The 19,860-nt window shown below is 52.7% G+C and overlaps 1 protein-coding gene across 3 annotated transcripts; it reads right to left on the bottom strand.

Annotated features, from left to right (window-relative positions):
- Positions 1-1,135: 1,135 nt before the first annotated feature.
- Positions 1,136-19,430, bottom strand: CCDC167 (coiled-coil domain containing 167). 3 transcript variants are annotated; one of them, XM_066361432.1, is made up of 4 exons: positions 19,299-19,430; positions 3,135-3,229; positions 2,897-2,949; positions 1,136-1,451 (listed from the first exon to the last, which is right to left on the bottom strand). In XM_066361432.1, exons 1-4 carry the CDS (start codon positions 19,338-19,340, stop codon positions 1,348-1,350), a joined length of 294 nt encoding a protein of 97 aa, XP_066217529.1. In that variant the 5' UTR covers positions 19,341-19,430; the 3' UTR covers positions 1,136-1,347. The 3 variants fall into 3 exon arrangements, with proteins under 3 accessions (XP_066217529.1, XP_066217528.1, XP_066217530.1); XM_066361431.1 differs by having other exon boundaries at positions 1,136-1,446; XM_066361433.1 differs by having other exon boundaries at positions 1,394-1,501.
- Positions 19,431-19,860: the final 430 nt, after the last annotated feature.

Raw genomic sequence — 19,860 nt, 5'->3', positions numbered from 1 at the left:
TCTGTGGCTCTGGTGGGGCTGCTGCTGGCTGGCCCCAGTGCTGTGTGGTCTGGGGCTGGTGTGGGCGGACGGTGGAGGGGAGAGGGTGTGTTTAATCAGAGCCTTGTCCAGCTCGGCTCCTGGAGCTGCTGCTTGCTCCACAGAGGGGTCTGGGGAGCCGGGCAGCGATGCAGCTCCTGCTGGAAGCCAGGAATGGAGGATGAACGAGCCCCCGGCCCAGAGGGGTAGGGAGGCCCTTTCCTGCTACGTGAATCACACAGCTCACTGGTGGTGCTGTGACAATCCGGGATCGGCCCGCTAACTGCAGTAACAGGTGTCAGACCAATTAGTGCCACCAGACCAGAGGAAGAGCGAGGGGGAGATGGTGTCACTGGTCCCTGGCAGCGTCCCTCCCTCCCATGCCGCCACTGGGGGCTGCGCTGTGAGGTGGGGGACACGCAGGTGCTGAGGGCGCCTCCTGCCCCTTTCCCGGCTGGTTCCCCTGCCGCCTGCCCGCCTTGTGCTGGGTTCCACCCAGGCCTCAGGGTTCTCCTGAGCTTCCACACAGCTCCCTTGTTACCTTACAGGGCGAGCTCAGCTCCCACCAGTGGGGCCCTTCAGCCGCTGGGTGGCCCCACTCCACCTTGTCCCAGCTTCCCACGCAGGACCTTTGGGCTCTGTGCTGGGGGCAGTGGGGGTATCTATCTGTGGCCCCGCCTGATTTACTGGCCACTGTCACCGTATGTCTGGTCATTGCCATGGCTCCTGTCGCCCACTCACTCTGCCAGTCCTCACCAGCCTTGCAGACAGATTAACTTCTTGTCCCTGTGTGGCTGCCATGCAACCCTTCGAGTCCCCAAGTTGCCCTCTGCTGCATAGGCTGCATTTTTTCTGCCATAATCTCAGGCAGTGGCTCTGACTGGAGGGCAAGACAGTGTTTGGTGGGGGTGGTGGGCACACAGCTCAGTGCCCACGCCCTGGGAAGTGGCTCTCAGCATAGTCCTCACTTGGAGAGCGCTTCCTGCTGTCTCCTTATTCCCCACTTAAGCTGGGGGCTCATCTTTGCAGCCCCCCTTCCTCTTTCTGAGTTCTAAGCCAAGAGCTTTCCCTTGAACATCTCGACTCCTGAGCAGCCGCATCAGACCATGACAGTTACTCGGCAGCCTGGCTGTTTATTGCCTCTCCCTCCGGCTAAGGGAGGGGCCACACGGTCCCAGAGCCCCAGGTCCACAGCAGGGCAGGAGGCCAGGCCAGCAGGAAGCCCTACCCCTGAGTGGGTGGTGGGGGGGAACACCCCATGCCTTGGTCGTCTTGAGGCCTGAGGGGTCTACTTGGCCGTGCCCAGGTTGCTGACTGGAGAAGCCAGGCTCACAGGGTCAGGTAGGCGTAGACGAGGCTCAGGAGGATGAAGATGGCCACAGACAGAAGCATGTTCTTCCGGTTCTCCTGCCGGAGCAGCTTCAGCTCCTTCTCTGGGAGGAAACAGTTGGGCGGGTGGTTGGGGCCCATCTGCTGCTCACCCCTGCCACGCCCACAGGCGGCACAGTGTGAGGGCAGAGCTCTGTGCCATCTGTGGGCTGTCCCTACACCACTTCCTCACCCAGGAACATGTCTTCCTTGACCCTCACAACCTGGCTACGGATCCCAGCCCCCAGAGGTCCCAGCACTCAGTGCTGCTCAACCATTTCTCCTCAAATGCATTGAAAGTGGAGGATGGAATGTGTGAGGGGTCACCAAAAGGGCCACACATGAAAGCCAAGCTATGTGGTGGCATGGCCTCACTGAGTCCCCTGCCTGTCACTGAGTCGGTTCCATAGTGCTTGACCTTCCAGGGTGTCCTGACCATCTAGAAACTGAGGGCAGCTGGCACTTCCTTGGGCCTTACACTGATAGGTCCAGGGCAGTGCCACACCACCACCACTCCCAGCTCTGCTCTCTGCTGGAGTCCCAGCCAGCGGGGGTGCCAGGAGAGGGCAGTCGGGGCACCTCTGGAGGAAGCCGGTCCTACTTTACAGCCAAGGTCTGCATCCTCGGGTGACACACGGGGCAGTGCTCTGAGGCCTGAACTAAGTGGTGATGCTATGGTTGTGTGTGACAATGGCCAGGCTGGAGGGGGCCTGGTCCCCCAGCTCACTGTGTGAGGGGCAGGGGGCGCCTGTGGCCCACTCGGGCAGAACTGATCCCCCACCTCTACCGTGTGAGGGGCAGGCCTGGTCCCCCAGCTCACTGTGTGAGGGGCAGGGGGCGCCTGTGGCCCACTCGGGCAGGCCTGATACCCCACCTCTACTGTGTGAGGGGCAGGGGGCGCCTGTGGCCCACTGGGGCAGGACTGATCCCCCACCTCTACCGTGTGAGGGGCAGGCCTGATACCTCACCTCTACCGTGTGAGGGGCAGGGGGCGCCTGCAGCCCGCTCGGGCAGGCCGGACAGCCCAGGGCCGGGTGGGAGGTGTGCACACATGCACTGCACTGGGTGTTTTCTCACATCCCTCTGGGAAGTTCCCTGCCATGTGGACCATTCTGGGCTGGTTCCTGGCCAGGTTGGTCCATCAGGGAGAAGAGGACAGGTGGTCAGAGGAGCCTCTGCGGGCCATCTTCCTCCCAGGCCCGCGGAAGGGGTGGTGGTGGGCCCAGCCGCTGCCCCTGAGCTCCGTTCCCTGCCGGGGCTCCACCTGACTGTGCCCCCAGTGCCCGGAAGGTGGCAGCATTGCTCCACCGGTCGCCCTTCACAGCGCCCAATTGGGAAGTTCAGCCTCCTTCACCATGGACCCCCCTCCCATCACAGGGCTTGTCTTTGGGGGTGGGTTCCTGCAGCCTCCTGGGAACTGACTCCCTCCTGAAGAACCCCCTGGATCCCTGTCACCTTGTAGGCTCCCTGGGACTGCAAGGTAGGGCCGCTAACAAGGGAACTTTCTTACCATAGTTGGAGGCTTTGTTTATCAGGCTGTTTTTCTGCTTCTCCAGAGACTTCCTGTGAGGGGAAGGAGCGTTATGGCGTAAGTCCTTTTCCTTCCCACCTGAGGGGCAGCTGGCATACCAGGGCAGGTTGGACAAGGGCCCAGGTCCCTGGTGGCAGCTGGAGTGGGGAACAGCTCAGGGCTAGGGCGCAGGTGAGATCTGAGGGACTGAAAGGGGGCTGGGGGGCAGGTGCATTACCTGGCCTCCAGGCTCAGCTCGGCCCCATAGAGCCTGGAGGTCACGGCCTCCAGGTCCCTCCGACACTGTGACAGCTTCTCCTCCAGCCCATCGATCTGAAACACAGCACACGGGCAGCTGGAGACGGCAGCAGAGCCCTCCACTTCCAATCAGGGTTCTGGGGCGGGGCGGAGGGGGCCTGAGTCCCGGGAGGTCTGCGTCACCACTAATGTTTCTGCTCCGCTGTGCTCTTCCTCCTCATGGACCATCTGCAGCTCCCCTGGAAATGGCTGGGGGTGTTGCTCAGGTGCTCACATCTCTCCTGACCCAGTGGGCCAAATCATGGGTTGGGGACAGATAGGAGCAGCCCCCAAATCACCATCCCCCCAGCACAGACCGCACTGGGACCCCACAACGGGACTAACTAGAGCTCTGAACATGGCAGACACCCGCCACATAGGAGCACCCTGGGACGAAGTGAGAGGCCATGGGAAGGCGCTGCTTTCTAAAGCGCTCCCCACTGAGCGATAGGTGATTAGACATCTAGGGACAGACACGTGAGGTGTTTCTCCCACTGATAACACTTCATCTTAAAGCAGTCTAAGTTGCAAGAATATATATTTTCCATATGAATCAACAGAAAGTACTGAGTGTAAAAAAAAAAGTAGCTCAATCTTTCTTTCTGACTGGGGTTTGAGCAAAACCAATGCCTACCATCAAGGTAGCTGTAACTTGTGGGGCAGAACAGTTTCTGAAAAGGTGGTTACTAGAGGTATCAATTTTCCTATTTGTTTCGATTATACTTTCAGAGATGTGTACTTGGTGACATAATTTGAGTTGTGGGAAAATGTCACATAAAATACTAGACTGGATCACCCAAGCCTGGGTCCTGCTTTCATGCATTTGGCCTTGAAAGTCCAATCCATCTGTGTCTATCTGTCCCTAGGTGTCTAATTGGCCACCTCTCTGGGCTCGGACCTGCTGTTCTCAAACCATGGCCCTGCCTCCAGGAGCCTAGATTTCAGTGGGTCAGAAGGTTCAAAGGGCTCCATAAGGTTCAATTTTCCATCTGTCTTAACTCATTCTCATCATGTCCCTGGGTGGAATAGCAAATATGACCTGTTTCACAAATGTGAAAAAGGGCCCCCAAACAGAATCACTTCTCTGAGGCGTCAGTGGAACACCCCTCTCCTTACTGGTCTCAGTCAGTGCTCTGCTCTAGGTCCTCCTGCATTGCCCCTGGCAGGAGCTAATGATTGCAAGTGCGACTCCCAGAGTCCTAGGCACGTGTTCTGGGGCCAGTGTCCATGTTGCACTTGAAGTCCCCGGGTCCTCTGCCCCTCTCCCTGGCCAGCACTCATCCTGGGTTGGCCACTTGCCCTCAGCCCAGTGCCCAGCACAGTTGGTACACCTCTCCCTTCCCTGCAGCCCAGCCTGCTGCCAGCTCCACCTCCGGAAGCAGGACCCTGTGGGAGGGACCAACGGCACAGCGCTGAGTTAATTACCTGGGTAATTGTGTCATTTCTCTGCTAATGGGCACCGAAGAGGAAGAGCCGGCTGTCCTGGGAAATAGCCCCAGCCAGGAGACGGGGCCTGTGCGTGGGGAGGCCCAAGGCCATCCTCGAAGAGGTGCCGTAGGGAAATGAGCCCAGGGGAGCCAGGCTAAGGGAACAGCCACAGCCTGATGGGACGGTGGGTGGACCAGGGGGCCGGGGCTGAGGAGCAGGCGCTGCAGGCCACCATGAGGCCCACTGTTCACAGCGGCAGCCCCAACACAGCCTAGCCCCTCTGGACCCTGAGACTGGCTCTTTCTATTCCATGGTGTAGAAATGCCGATTGGCACCAAATCCCACACGGTCCCAAACAGAGCTTAATTCTTGATGCTCTACCTCCAAGAAGCCTCTCTGCTGGACAAGGACTGCCTCAGGTCCCCAGCAGATCAATCAGCCCTTCTCTCCTGAGCCCGAGCACCACTCTGTCATTCCAGCTTTGTGTGGACACACTTCTGTTGCGGGCAGAGAGAATTTGCTATTCCACCCAGGGACATGGTGAGAATGAGGTAGGACAGATGGAAAATTGAGCATTATGGAGCCCTTTGAACCTTCCGACCCACTGAAATCTAGGCTCCTGGAGGCAGGGCCGTGGTTTCAGAACAGCAGGCCTGGGCCCAGAGAAGTGGCCAGTTAGACAAAAAAACCTCATCTTCACAAACACTGGGATCCTCGAAGGCAAATGCTGTAAACTGGCATCCTGGGTTCAAGTCTAGCTCAGATTTGCCCATTCCACTCACTGCCTGGCTCCCAGGGATGTCTGACTGCAGCTCCTGCCCTAGGCAGCATGTTGGCCATTTGTCGCTGTGGCCACAAGACCTGGCCCACTGTAGTCTTTTAGCCATGGAGTAGGGCTGGGCGTGCCTGGGGCCCAGGAGCTGGGGACAGATTTAAGCCTCACGTAGGGTCTGTGAAACCCTGTTTGTGCCTGTAGAGCCAGAAGAAGTTAGGAGAAGTGTGTACACAGATAGGGACTTTGTGGATCAACCTAGTCACTAGGTCCTAGTGCAAGTATTAGTCCTAGGTTAGATGTGTCCCTGCCACCCCTTGAGCCAGGCCCTGGTCTGCATGTCTTTCTGGGGAAAAAAAAGGTTGGGGGTTACTATCTCCAACCGCCTCTAGAAGGCTACCAGGTACCCAGACAAGCACTAACTGACCCGGAGCAAGGCCAGGAGCTCATGCTAAGCAAAATCTTTAAATTGAGGCTGGCAAACTACAAGTGGCCGAGCCAATCTGCCTCTGTGCTCTGGGCAGGGCCTGCGGAGCTGGCAGGCAGAGGCCTTTATCTGAACAAGCCCAATTTATCTGCTGTTCCACTGAATACCCCACTTTCATTTACCACTTTTTAATGAGGCTTAAATGGATGAACACAAATCAAGGTTTTAGGGACTCAAGTTCTAACCTCCCTCTATGAATATTTATGTCCTGCTGACAGCTCTCTCTGATTCCCTTCTAAATAGCGAGTTCCCCTTCTTTATAACCCAGCTGCTTGACGTGGGCCGAGTGAGGGGAGGCTGAGGCTGGCAGGCGGCTGGCTGGCTCTCCAGAGCCCACAAACCCATCCTCAGAAGCGACCCCGCTGGCAAACACCCTGCAGCACTCGCTGAAGCAGGAGCTGGCTCTCGGGTGCTGTAATAACAGTGGCCACAGTGGCTGCAGAGGGGGCAGGGTGCACCCTGTAGCTGAGACGGGTCAGCAGGGGTGGCTACAGACCAACCAGAACTGACAAGATGGGCCCAGAATGTGGGCCTTAAGGAAGCCGCTCGTTGTGTTTCCAGTCACCTCTCAATGACGGGCACACGGATTCTGCACGTGCAGACTCCCCAGTGCAAATCCCTAGTCCTTGGCTCTCTCTGCCCACAACAGAGCTAGATAACCAGGACGGTGAGGGGAGACATGGTTAGGACCACAGTGAGAAAACAAGATTCTAGAAACATGAGGGCCAGAGCTGGACAAGCAGTTGGAAGCCAAGTGCCTAGAAGCCTGACAGTGTGGTCATACGACGTGTGGGCTGCAATCAGGTGCCTGGAGGGTCACTTGTTCCTTAATCCTATATCTGAGTGTGTCCATGTGGAAAACGTTTCATATTTCAAAGACCTGTGAGGATGTGAAGCAATCACACAAGGTGTTCACACAGAACATAGTTCTGTGTTGGCCACCATAGTTATTGAAGGATAGTTTTCACTGGTCTTTGGGGAATAAAGAGTGACCTTATTATGGCAAGAGGAAGAGAAGGAGCTAGAAGTAGGGGTGTGCGGTGGACAGAAATCCTCCCTGGGCAGTGGCTCTCAGCCATGGGAAGGTGAACCCCTCTGGCTCGCTCTCGCCCTCCTCTGAGTCCGGGAAGGGGGTCAGCAGGGCAGGGACCTGCAGGCTAGCCAATCAGAACAGCTAGGGTTCTACAGCCCCGCCCATTGAGCTGGCTCGGACACGGCCTGCTAAGACCCTCATGGCAGGACTGGCAATGCAGCTGGGCCGGGGCTCCGGAGCCACACCAAGCTGTAGAGGCCCGGGCGTGGTGGGACCCGAGGACCACAGGCCTAGAGCAGCGCTGAACAGACTCAGGACGTGGAATGCAGGTGGAGCCCAGTTTACCACAGTGGCTCCACCGGCCCGGCACCCCACTAAGCCGGGAGCGTGGATGTGAAGCCCAGGACTAAGACAGAAAGAGGCCCAGGAAAGAGATCCAACCAACACCAATGGTTACAATCTGGAGGCCACGGGGGATCCCAGGACTCCTGCCCAACGTGCTGAATGGAAAGGTCAACGGGCAGGAAGTGTGTGGCGGGTCCAAGACTGGCTCTAGTGCTGGGATTTTCCTGGAGCTGGAGGCGGGAAGCCACGGTGGCAGTGATGGTCACAGGCAAAGTGGGTACAGCCATGGTGGGGACTGAGCCAGGGAACTCACTCAGACGGTGTGGGGGCAGGGTAGAGGTGCTCCCGGTGTACAACAACATCAAGAAGTGCCCATACATTGCGTTTACATTCAGAAGACCAAGTGCCCATTTTGATACAGGGAATGTGGACACTTGAAGTCACTGAAATCACAGCGGGCAGCACAGCAGCTGCAAAGGAAGTCAAACAGGCAGTGGTGTGAGCTCCCTACATGTTAGCAGACTGTGCCTTCTTGCACCTCAGAGCTGAGGACCTGGAAGGTGTGTAAACTTGTGTGCAAGCAGGTCATAGGACCAAGAAGGAGGGGGGAGTGTGCAGGGTGTCCTGGTGGGTAAGTCTGTGATTTGACCCCAAGACCAGCAGTGGCTAAAACCTGCACTGGGGACTGCGGGTCTGAGCCCAGACAGGTAAGGTGCAGAGCCTGGGGCGGCAGAGGAGGAGGAGGAGGGAGGGTCTCAGAGAGGTCTGTAAGGCAGGGAGTGGGAAGTAGGAGAGAGCTGGGGGTCCCAGCGGGGGCCTGGAGCCAGGACCCAGGACGGTGTACTATAACGGCGAATGCCCACAAGCCACTGCGCCGCAGAAGTGCAGGCATGGACGGGGCACCGGCACCCGCTGGGGGGTTCCGCAGGAGCAGAAGGGCAGGCTCACCGAGCTTGAGAACAAGACCACGGAGTCTCCAGAGGCAGATGTGCCCTGTAGGAGAACGCCGAGATCAGAAGTCAGCCTGACAGCCGGGGTCAGTGCAGGCCATCACCCCAGCAGAGGGGGCCACTGTGCCTGTGGGCTGGTGCCAAGGGAAGAAAGGGCTTCTTCACAGTCATCAGGGGCAGGCCTCCCGTGGCCTTTGAGGGCTCTTGCTTGGATGCCGCTTCGCTCGGTGGGCAGCTAGTAACCTCGAGCCAGCTATGCAAAATCCCTGCCACCGACTTGGGGAATAACACCTTATTCTCAGAGCTTCAGGGAAGTCTCCCCGGGGTCCTATACGCCATAAAACCACTGTGTTAAGAGAAACTGTAAAATTCGGCTCAGAGCCCCAGGAGGCATCTTTTCAGGAGTATAGAGCCTCCTGGAATCAAAGTCCTCAATGAGACTTCTTTGGGGACAAGGAACATGAGTGCTAGCTCACACGCAAGCTGCCCGGCACGCTGGTCAGGTCAGGCCCCATGGGGGCCACTCCACGTCTGGCTGCTGCCCGGGCCTCTTGTGCAGCTATTATTCTGCTGACAAGAACAAGCCTCAGGGTCTCCGATTGAAGGTGGCTAAATGGTGCTCCCACGAGCATCCTGATAGTCTGGGAGGCGGCTCCCTGCCCACTTCCCGAGGAGCCATTGTTGAGGGCCTGATTTTCTTCTGGAAAAGGGCAGAAGACACCCTCTGGGCTCGGCACTGGGCCACGGCTTTCTAGCTTAGGAAGCCATTTCTGGCCTTGCTCTTGGGAGTTTTGGGCCAGTGAGCGACAGAAATGGCTGGGCGTGCGGGAGCCCAGGAGTCAGGTTCCAGGGCACACCTGCGCTTGCCCGGCCAGGTCCTTCCTGGGCACCGAGACCTAACGGAGAGCACGGTGCTGGGGCATCTGAGCCCAAGGCCACTCGCTGAGCTTCGTGTGTCTGGTGTCTGGATGGCACGAAGCGAGTCAGAGCAGCCTCACGAAGTCCCAGTGCAAAACGAAACCACCGCAGTGCCAGGAGCAGCGAGCCCCGCGGCAGCGGGCACCCCAGACTGGGCCTGCTCGCGCTGCCCTCAGACCCCTCACGGAACGCTCACAAGAGAAGAGCCCTGGGAGTGAGAAGTAGCATCAGGGTCTGCATTCTGCAGCTGAGGACACTCGGGCCACGGAGATAAAGTGATCTGTCCAGGACCACACAGCCAGTCCACGGGGGAGCCAGGCAGTCCAAGTCTCGCTGTGGCTGCCAGCCCGCGTTGAGGAAGCAGAGAGCTCCCAGCCCAGACACACTGAGCTCCCGGGGAACCTGCGCTCCTTTGCCCTGGGCTAGGGCTCGGCTAGCTGTCTGTGGGCATCTTGGTGTATGCTGCCCACGGTCTCCGTCAACCCTGCAGGGAAGGGGCTGCCCCTGTTTTACAGAGAAGCGAACACCGGGCACAGAGATCCTAAGCGACCTGCCGGAAATCATGGACCAGGAAGTGGCAGAAGCGGGGTCTGATTCTGGGCTTTTCTGCTCCAAAGATTCTGCTTGTTCTTTCACATCCCTCATGGAAACACTCGTGACCAAGAAGAGTTCTGCGGGTCAGGCCACATCCGGTCCAAGTCCACCTGAGCTGGCTCCGGCAGAGTCTCTGCTCTGGATAACCTTGCACAGGGCTTTGCTTGGTCTCCCATCTCCAGAATGGACAGCCTCTGTGAGGGAGGAGCCGGGGACACAGGCAGCGAGCACCTGTCCTCCCAGTGAAGGCATTCCCCTCGCCCGCCCGGCCTCCCCACCTCCCAGGCCCCCTGCCCAGCTCACATAGAGCAGACCCAGTTTTCCTGGAGAAGGAACAGGGGCGGGCTAGTGGGCCGATAGCTTTCTTCCCCAACGAGCAGCAGGGCCTGTCTTTTCACTTGTTAATTCACAGCCTAGGAGTGCTATCAGCTGTTTCATCTCCAGCCCCGCAGCCTGGGAACAGGATTTCTGGAAATCCACTCATTTTCACATGTCAGGGAGGCCCAGGATGTTTGTCATAACCGGGAAAGAAACCAGACCGCCCGCCCAGATGGTCTTTGGCAAGAGCGCTGGGGCCTTCCATCTGGCTGTAGGCCGCACAGCCAAGTCACATGGGGTCACGGGCTTCAAACCCCAAAGGGCTGATTACTCTGACACTGCTTAAGGGGTGTTTTTCTGTGGCTGCGGCCCACAGGGCTCTGTGGGCACAGAAAAACCTATGTCCAGGGATCCCAAAACATCAGGCCCAGTGAGAAGTCCCTTGCCTGGGCTGAGCAGAGGAAGACCAGCAACCTTGCCAGTTTTTAATCAATGAACACATTTCAGGAAAAGCAGAGAGCCCAGGGACTTGTCATCTTTGGAGTCACCCCGCCCAGGGTTAGGCACGCGAGGGGTCCTGCTGAAGCCCACACCAGCTCCGAGACCTTCGGGCCGCCGGGCAGCTGCAAGGAGACACATATCACTCCGCCTGGAGCCTTCGTCTGTCCCTGGCCAGAGCGTTGTTTGGGGCTTGCTTTCTCTTCTTTCCCCAAATATATTTTTTGATAAATTAGCAAGAGCTTCTTCATCGCTGAAAGGCTCAAAGCATCTTTCAAGAGCTGGCATCCACCCCGCGCCTTATGAATCCATTAATTAAGATGCTGGCAAACAGCCATTCGCACATGCTGACACCCAGCCGTGGTAGGTAATGAGGTTTTAGTCTCCTGACCCCTGTCAAGTGGAGCGGAGCCAGACACAGGCTGCCGCGAGAAATTACCTGCCCGATGGTGACCTGTCACCAGTGCCTGCAGCAGGTGAGGCTCATTTAATGGGCAGTGGCCCCTGAACAGTCCCCACACGCTGTGAGCCCTTTCTCCCCGCCCCTGGCTGGGCAGCACCCCTGCCAGACAGCCTCCCACGGCCTGCTCTACTGTAGCCTCCGAACCTCTGACCACTCAAATGGGCCCAGATGTCAGGGGCAAGGGTTCAAGGGCCTCCTCCAGCCACTCAAGCCAATTCGGTAAATATTATTGACAGCCCACTGAGCTGCTCCGAGCCCTGTCTCAGGAAATTGGTAGCTCCAGTCCGCACTCGGCTCCGGCTGCCCCCTCCCCTCAGGGAGCTTATGGCAGCAGCGGGCTGACGTTAAACAAACAATTACAAATGTCAAGGCTCCTTCCCTCTGGCGCTCATCCTGTCTGGGCCGTTTTCTCCTCTTAATCTAACACCTCAGCTTAATTGTCACTGATCTTGGCCTCTTTTCCTGATAAGGATTCCAGTACATCTTAAACGACTTCCATTACCTTTTATTCCCTCTAGCAGATACTATTAGTTGGCCAACACAGCATCGATTCCCACCGCACCCTCCACTGCCCCCCGCTGGACTCCTCTGCAGAAGTTAGAAACGCTCAGCAGATGCTTTCCCGGCCTCACTGCAGCTAGGAGTGGTCACGACCCAGTTCTGGCCAAAAAGATGTTCCAGAAGCCATCTGCAGGATTCCTGGGATGGCCTATGCTTTGCTTATAGAAGGGACAAAGAGTGTCACGGTTCCTCTCTTCTTCTTCCTCCAAGTTGGATATGACGCCTGAACTCGGACAGCTGTCGAGTGACCACGAGGAAACAGCTAAGAGGATGCAGAAATACCAGCCCTGACGTAGCTGAGCTTCTGAACCAATGCCACTAACCTCTGCATTTCCTGTTCTGGGGAAAAAAGTATATTCCTATTAGTTTAGGTCTCGGAGGTCAGTTTTCTGTAACTTGTAGCCAAAGCTTTCTAAAAGGGTGGGTTTTTGTACTAGGAAACATCCAACCAGGTACCTCCTTTAAGATGTCAGCTAAGACGTGGCACATCTTTTGAAACAATTGGCTGTTCAAACATCTGGAGACACCAAGCTGAATGGCCTAGCTTCGAAAGAAAAGCACAATGACCAGGTAACAGCTCATTACTTACTGTTAGAGCTTAAAAAACAAACAGGTTTCACACCAGCCAAAATCCTATCACTTTAGACTGAAATGTAACCTTTCCCTCAGCCAGAATCCGCCTATCAGTTCAGACAGAAATGGAGCTTCTCCCTCCTCCCACGCCCGTTAGAGCCAGTCCCAGAGCAGGTGATTCTTTCTTGCTGTTCAGAATTAACTCTCAGAAGCTAAAACTCGTAGCCAGTTTTTTTCCAACTCTGAGGTGACAACTCCAAGGTGACAAATGAGTTCGATAAAAAGGTTTTGAGAGAAGCCATGAGTCAGGGGAGGCTAGGAGGCTTGTTTGTCTTGGGAGGTGACTGCCCGGTCCAGCTGGCTGGAGCCAGCCCTCAGGGTGAGTGCCGCCTGCTGGGTAATTGCTCCATTACAACAAACGGAGACTGTTTTCAGGTGCTAAGATCACTCACTTGTGTGGGCTTTATTGCTCTCGTCAGATTAACAATCATTTTTGATTAAATCACCACTTCATTGGCTCTAAACACACGACTTTTAATGAGGACAGTATCTACTGCTCGTAAGCCTCAGAGAACACTGAATACTCGCTGCTGGGGGTGGGGGAATGGAGGAACAAAGTGAGGAGACAGCCAGCTGCCAGGCTTTCTCTGAGGTGGTTACAGATCGCAAATTTTAGACTATCCAAGCAAAAAGTAACCTTAGAGATCGGATGGCAAATGTAAATATCTATACTGTTTTATATATATATAAAATAAATTGGCAAATGGGACTGGTAAAGGTGGTATTACAGTATATATATATATATATACACACACACACACACACACACACACACACACACACACACACACGATATATACCCCACCAAATTCAAAACACGTTTAAAACCCTTGTCAAACAAAAGACATCTGTGATCTGTACTTGGGCCACAGTGAGTCTGTAACCCTTGGTGAAGTTCAAGTCCTCCGTGTTACAGGTTACAGGTGAGGAAACGGAAGTCCAAACAAGGGGGCTGACTTAGCCCTGATAAATGCCAAAGAACCAGAAAGGTTGCTAATAGGAGCACAGTCTGTTGGGCATAATGCCGCCAGGCACGTGTTAGGCACTTTATTTTTTTTAAATTTTTTTCTAGATATTTTTATTTATTTTAGAGAGAAGAGAGAGGGGGGGGGGAGGAGGGGGGAGGAGCAGGAAGCATCAACTCCCATATGTGCCTTGACCAGGCAAGCCCAGGGTTTCGAACCAGCAACCTCAGTGTTCCAGGTTGATGCTTTATCCACTGCGCCACCACAGGTCAGGCGTGTTAGGCACTTTAAATAGGTTTTCTCATTTGATGCCCAATGCCACATTGTGAGATAAGTCACAATCTGTGTAGACTGTGGGATGTCCACTAAAACACACTGGCCCCTTCTTCCACAGCAATCAAGCTAGAGTTGGGCAGATGGCCTCCAGCTGATGAATGCATTGCCCAGCCGCCTCCTGCAGTTTGGTGAGGCCTCGCTTCTCAGCTGGCATCTTTGCCAATGGAAAGTGGGCACTCTGGGCCCAGGACTCTGAAGACAGTGGGCGGGCTTCCTCCACTCTTGCTTTCCCTGCCAGTGGACACATCACTGGGATGCAGCCTGGTTTCATTCATGAGATGACAACAAGGTCCTAGGGGAAGGAGACACCACAAGATAGGAAGGAACTTGGCAGAACCACTACTGGCCTAGTATGCTAGACATGGGTTGTCAAACTACAGTCTGTGGGCTAAATACACCCACCACCTGTTTCGTTAATAGTTTTAATGAACATAGCCACACCCATTGATTTACATACTGTCTGTGGCTGCTTTTGTTGCTAAGACAGCCTGAGTACATAGAGTTGATTCATGTTATTTGTGGTGGTTATGTTCTTATAAAGTCACCAAAAGTGAATTAGCAAATACTGAGCCAGGTTAGGTTTCTGTGAGTCTCTGGTCACATTATTATCAACTAATCAATACAGAACCTTGCTTTGTAAGTGTTTCTGTTTAAAAAGACCTAATGTTCCGAGAGATGTCGGAGAGCTTACTGCCTATGTTTTCTTCTAAGATGCTTATGATTTCACGACCTACGTTTAAGTCTTTTATCCATTTTGAGTTTATTATTATTTTTTATTTATTTTTATTTATTTATTTATTTTAGTTTATTTTTGTAAGTGGTGTAAGCTGGTGATCTAGTTTCATTTTTTTGCAGGTAGCTGTCCAATTTTCCCAACACCATTTGTTGAAGAGGCTGTCTTTACTCCATTGTATTTCCTTACCTCCTTTGTCAAATATCAGTTGTCCATAGAGCTGTGGGTTTATTTCTGGGTTCTCTGTTCTGTTCTATTGATCTATATGCCTGTTCTCATGCCAGTACCAGGCTGTTTTGAGTACAATGGCCTTTAGTATAACTTGATATCAGGAAGTGTGGTACTTAACACTTTATTCTTCTTTTTTAAGATTGCTGAGGCTATTCGTGTTCTTTTTTGGTTCCATATAAATTTTTGGAATATGTGATCTCTATCTTTGAAGTATGTCATTGGTATTTTAATTGGTATTGCGTTGAATTTATAGATTGCTTTGGGTAATATAGATAGTTTAATGATGTTTATTCTTCCTAACCATGAGCACGGTATATGCTTCCACTTGTTTGTATCTTCCTTGATTTCTTTTATCAATGCTTTGTAATTTTCCGTGTACAAGTCTTTAGTCTCCTTGGTTAAGTTTACTCCTAGGTACTTTATTTTTTTTGGTTGTAATAGTGAAGGGGATTGTTTCCTTAATTTCTCTTTCTGACTATTCATTGTTGGCATATAAAAATGCCTCTGATTTCTGAGTATTGATTTTATATACTGCCACTTTGCTGAATTCATTTATCAGGTCCAGTAGTTTTTTGACTGAGACTTTAGGGTTTTCTATATACAATATCATATCATCTGCAAATAATGATAGTTTTACTTCTTCTTTTCCAACTTGAATGCCTTTTATTTCTTCTTCTTCTTGTCTGATTGCTGTGGCTAGGACTTCCAGGACTATGTTAAATAAGTGGTGAAAGGGGGCACCCCTGCCTTGTTCCTGATCTTAAGGGGACTTTTAATTTTTGCCCATTGAGTATGATGTTGGCTGTGGGTTTCTCATAGATGGCTTTTATCATGTTGAGGTATGTTCCCTGTATTCCCACTTTGCTGAGAGTTTTGATCATGAATGGGTGCTGGATTTTATCAAATGCTTTGCTGACTTATCTCCACGGGGAAGTGAAATAAAAGACAGGATAGCCTGACCTGTGGTGGCGCAGTGGATAAAACGTCGACCTGGAAATGCTGAGGTTGCCGGTTCGAAACCCTGGGCTTGCCTGGTCAAGGCACATATGGGAGTTGATGCTTCCAGCTCCTCCCCTCCCCTTCTCTCTCTCTGTCTCTCCTCTCTCCCTCTCCTCTCTAAAATGAATAAAAAAAAAAAAAAAAAAAAAAAAGACAGGATAAACAAATGGGACTATATCAAACTAAAAAGCTTTTGCACAGCTAAAGACAATAAGAACAGAATAAAAAGACAAACTGCACAATGGGAGAACATATTTGACAATACGTCTGATAAGGGGTTAATAACCAAAATTTATAAAGAAGTTGTAAATCTCAACACCAGGAAGACAAACAATCCAATCAAAAAATGGGAAAAAGAAATGAATAGACACTTTTCCAAAGAGGACATACAGATGGTCAACAGGCATATGAAAAAATGCTCAACATCACTAATCATTAGAGAAATGCAAATTAAAACCACAATGAGATATCACCTCACACCAGCCAGAATGACACTCATCAACAAAACAACACAGAATAAGTGCTGACGAGGATGTGGAGAAAAGGGAACCCTCCTGCACTGCTGGTGGGAATGCAGACTGGTGCAGCCACTGTGGAAACAGTATGGAGATTCCTCAAAAAACTGAAAATTGAACTGCCTTTTGACCCAGCTATGCCACTTTTAGGAATATACCCCAAGAACACCATAAAACGGCTCCAAAAGGAGAAATGCACCCCCATGTTTATGGCAGCATTGTTCACAATAACAAAGATCTGGAAACAGCCCAAGTGTCCGTCAGAGGACAAGTGGATTAAAAAGCTTTGGTACATATATACTCTGGAATACTACTCAGCCATAAGAAATGATGACATCGGGTCATTTACAATAACATGGATGGACCTTGATAACATTATACAGAGTGAAATAAGTAAATCAGAAAAAACTAAGAACTATATGAATCCATATATAGATGGGACATAAAAATGAGACTCAGAGACATGGACAAGAATGTGATGGTAACAGGGAGTGGGGTGGAGGGGTGGGGAGGGGGCAAGGAAGGAGAGAGAGGGTGGGGGAGGGGAGGGGCACAAAGAAAACCAGATAGAAGGTGACAGAAGACAATGTGACTTTGGGTGAGGGATATACAGCACAACCAAATGTCAAAATAATCTGGAGATATTTTCTCTCAACATATGTACCCTGATTTATCAATGTCACTGCATTAAATTTAATAATAAAAAAAGACCTAATGTAATATATACTATATATTATACTATAATATATACTTGATCCACTAACATTGAACTCACAGCCAACAGCACTACACTGCTCAGACACAAACAAAGTAAATTCCTCTGTGAGGCACATGAGCCCTTCTTGCCCTTTGGCAAACTAGACGGCTCTTCAGCACTGTACTCGAGGGCCATTTCAACAGCAAAATCACCAACAAAATGCACAAAAATTATAAAAAATGTGGCACTAAATGACCACCAAAAAAGGACACTTACCATATAAGAAATGAAACAGGTCCTGGCCGGTTGGCTCAGCGGTAGAGCGTCGGCCTGGTGTGCGGGAGTCCCGGGTTCGATTCCCAGCCAGGGCACACAGGAGAAGCGCCCATCTGCTTTTCCACCCCTCCCCCTCTCCTTCCTCTCTGTCTCTCTCTTCCCCTCCTGCAACCAAGGCTCCATTGGAGCAAAGTTGGCCTGGGCGCTGAGGATGGCTCCATGGCCTCTGCCTCAGGCGCTAGAATAGCTCTGGTTGCCACAGAGCCACGCCCCAGATGGGCAGAGCATCGCCCCCTTGTGGGCATGCCGGGTGGATCCCCCTCGGGTGCATGCGGGAGCCTGTCTGACTGCCTCCCCGTTTTCAGCTTCGGAAAAATACAAAAAAAACAAACAAAAAAAAAAGAAATGAAACAAGGCAAAGTACTGCCTTGTTCAGCCTTAGAGGGACACGTGGGCCTCAGGTGACTCAATTTTTTTGCTGCTTCGAGTTTGTCCACGAATTACTGCAAAGCACTGCAAGTATTGATTCTGGAGTTACAAATACATTTTAGTAAGTAGGCAAATTCACAAACACAAACTCTATGAATAATAAGGACCCCCTGTCGTTGCAACAGAAACCATATGGCCCACAAAGCCTAAAATATTGACTATCTGCCCATCCTTGCTCTATCATGTTAGAAAAAATTTTTCTTGTTCTTGAAGCCACTGACTTTTGGGGTTTCTGTTACAGCAGCTTATCGTGTCCTAATACAGACCATATAGTCTATGCTATTCCCATTACATAGCGTCTTCTCATTTTACCATCTACATTCTCTTTCAAAAGGAGACTCCTATTCCCAACAACCTTTTTTCCCGGTTTTTCCCAAGTAAGCCGGTATTTCTCAAGGGGTGGTACTAAAACCTCCCACTTCAGTATGGCGTGCGTAGCTTGTTAAAAACACCAATTCTTTGTTAAAAAAAATACGCCTCCCACGAAAAATAAAAGTAAAAATACACACCCAAGTCCTATTGAGTCCTATTGAATTACCGAGGTGGGGGAGAATTCACCTTTTCTTTGTAATAAGGTCTACGAATGATTCTTTTTTTTTTGTATTTTTCTGAAGCTGGAAACGGGGAGAGACAGTCAGACAGACTCCCGCATGCGCCCGACCAGGATCCACCCGGCACGCCCACCAGGGGGCGATGCTCTGTTGCAACCAGAGCCACTCTAGCGCCTGGGGCAGAGGCCAAGGAGCCATCCCCAGCGCCCGGGCCATCTTTGCTCCAATGGAGCCTGGGCTGCGGGAGGGGAAGTGAGAGACAGAGAGGAAGGAGAGGGGGAGGGGTGGAGAAGCAGATGGGCGCTTCTCCTGTGTGCCCTGGCCGGGAATCAAACCCAGGACCTCTGCACGCCAGGCCGACGCTCTACCACTGAGCCAACCGGCCAGGGCACGAATGATTCTTTATGCAGCCGTGTGAGAAGCACTGAACCTGGTAGAAAACCCAGGACTACTACCCTCTCTCTCTTGCAACGTCAGGGAGGTGATCTGAGGCAACTGTAACTCATCAGAAACAAGACGCATTAGAAAAGGCAAATCACCTGGCTTGAGTCTCAGCCCCACCACGGCTTCAACCTGGGCTCTATTTGAAACTTGTTTGTTCATCTGTAAAAATCTCACGGGGCTTGCCGTGAGGATTTCTGAGCAAGCACACGAAGTTGCATATAGCCTTTGCTCAAGATGCATCACTTTTCTTTCCCTCCCATACGCAGCAAATTATTTCTTAAGCAATTTGGGAGCATCACCATTCCATAGTTCTCGACACATTCCCACAGGTTCCCCAAGTAATTTTCAAGCTACAAGCGTCGGTACCTTAGAGGGGAAATGTCCCATCTCAGAGGAAAGTTAAGCCACTCCTAGTACACAAAAGCAGCATGAGCTCCCTGGCCCTGGGGGGGGGGGGGTCCCTCATCTACGGGTCTCTAGCCTTCTGCGGCCCCCTCGCCTCTGACTACCCGCCCCTTTGGGGTCATTGAACGTCTCCCTTTAGGGCCTCTTTATTTCCTTGTCCCACCCTGTTTGGGGGCTCCCATTCCCCCGCATTTCACTTCCCCTCTGGAGGTCCCCTCACCTCCAGTTCCCCCTTCTGGTGCCCCCCCGCCCCGAGTTCCCCAACCTTCGGCCCCCACATCGTGCCCCTCAACTCCAGGTTAGCCACATGGGGCCCTCTCACGACCCTCCGCCCCTCTCCCAAACCCGCGTCGCCCTTAATGCCCGCCTTAGGCCTCTCCTCCAACCTGCAGCCGGGCCGACCCACTACCCGGCCGCGGGGAGAAGGTCACTAACGACGTGGCCCACCCTACTTCTCCCCTCACCTCCAGAGCAACGCCCAGATTCTCCCGCTTCTTTTTAGTCATGTTACTTGCGGAGATCCCCCCGTCATTATTGGACGGGCCCGTTGGTGGTATCACGCATGCGCACACACTCGTGCTTATCCCTCATTGGCCACCGAGGCGGCGGGAGGTGGGACTACTGGTGGTCGCCATTTTATTGAGGGGCATGGCCTGTATGGAGCGGCCATCTTTATGAGGGGCAATCCCTAGTTTGAGGCCTCAGCCTGAGGCTGGGAAGAGGATAAGTCCGCTGGATATCCTGGGAGAAATAAGGGCCCGCCCGGGAGTAGAGCTGCCCCTTTTCTTACTAATTCAAAGCCACTTTACAGCATTGAGGGACATTTTCCCCACCCCACCTTCTTCATGCCCTCCATCTCTTTAGTGACCACCCCCGCGTTCTCTGAGGTTCCCCCCCCCCCCCATTCAAATCCTGTCCAACTCTCAAAGCCCATTGAAAGCACTGCTGCTCCAGGAAGCCCCATCTTGAGTCCCTTGGCCTTTTGGGATCTGATAATGACCTTCTGTTGTGATTTCTCCTTTTTGT

This window comes from Saccopteryx leptura, chromosome 1 (assembly GCF_036850995.1).
Source record: "Saccopteryx leptura isolate mSacLep1 chromosome 1, mSacLep1_pri_phased_curated, whole genome shotgun sequence".
NCBI classification, from domain to species: domain Eukaryota; kingdom Metazoa; phylum Chordata; class Mammalia; order Chiroptera; family Emballonuridae; genus Saccopteryx; species Saccopteryx leptura.
The sequence above is the reverse complement of the archived record's forward strand: the minus strand, read 5'-3'. Positions and strand labels throughout refer to the sequence as shown.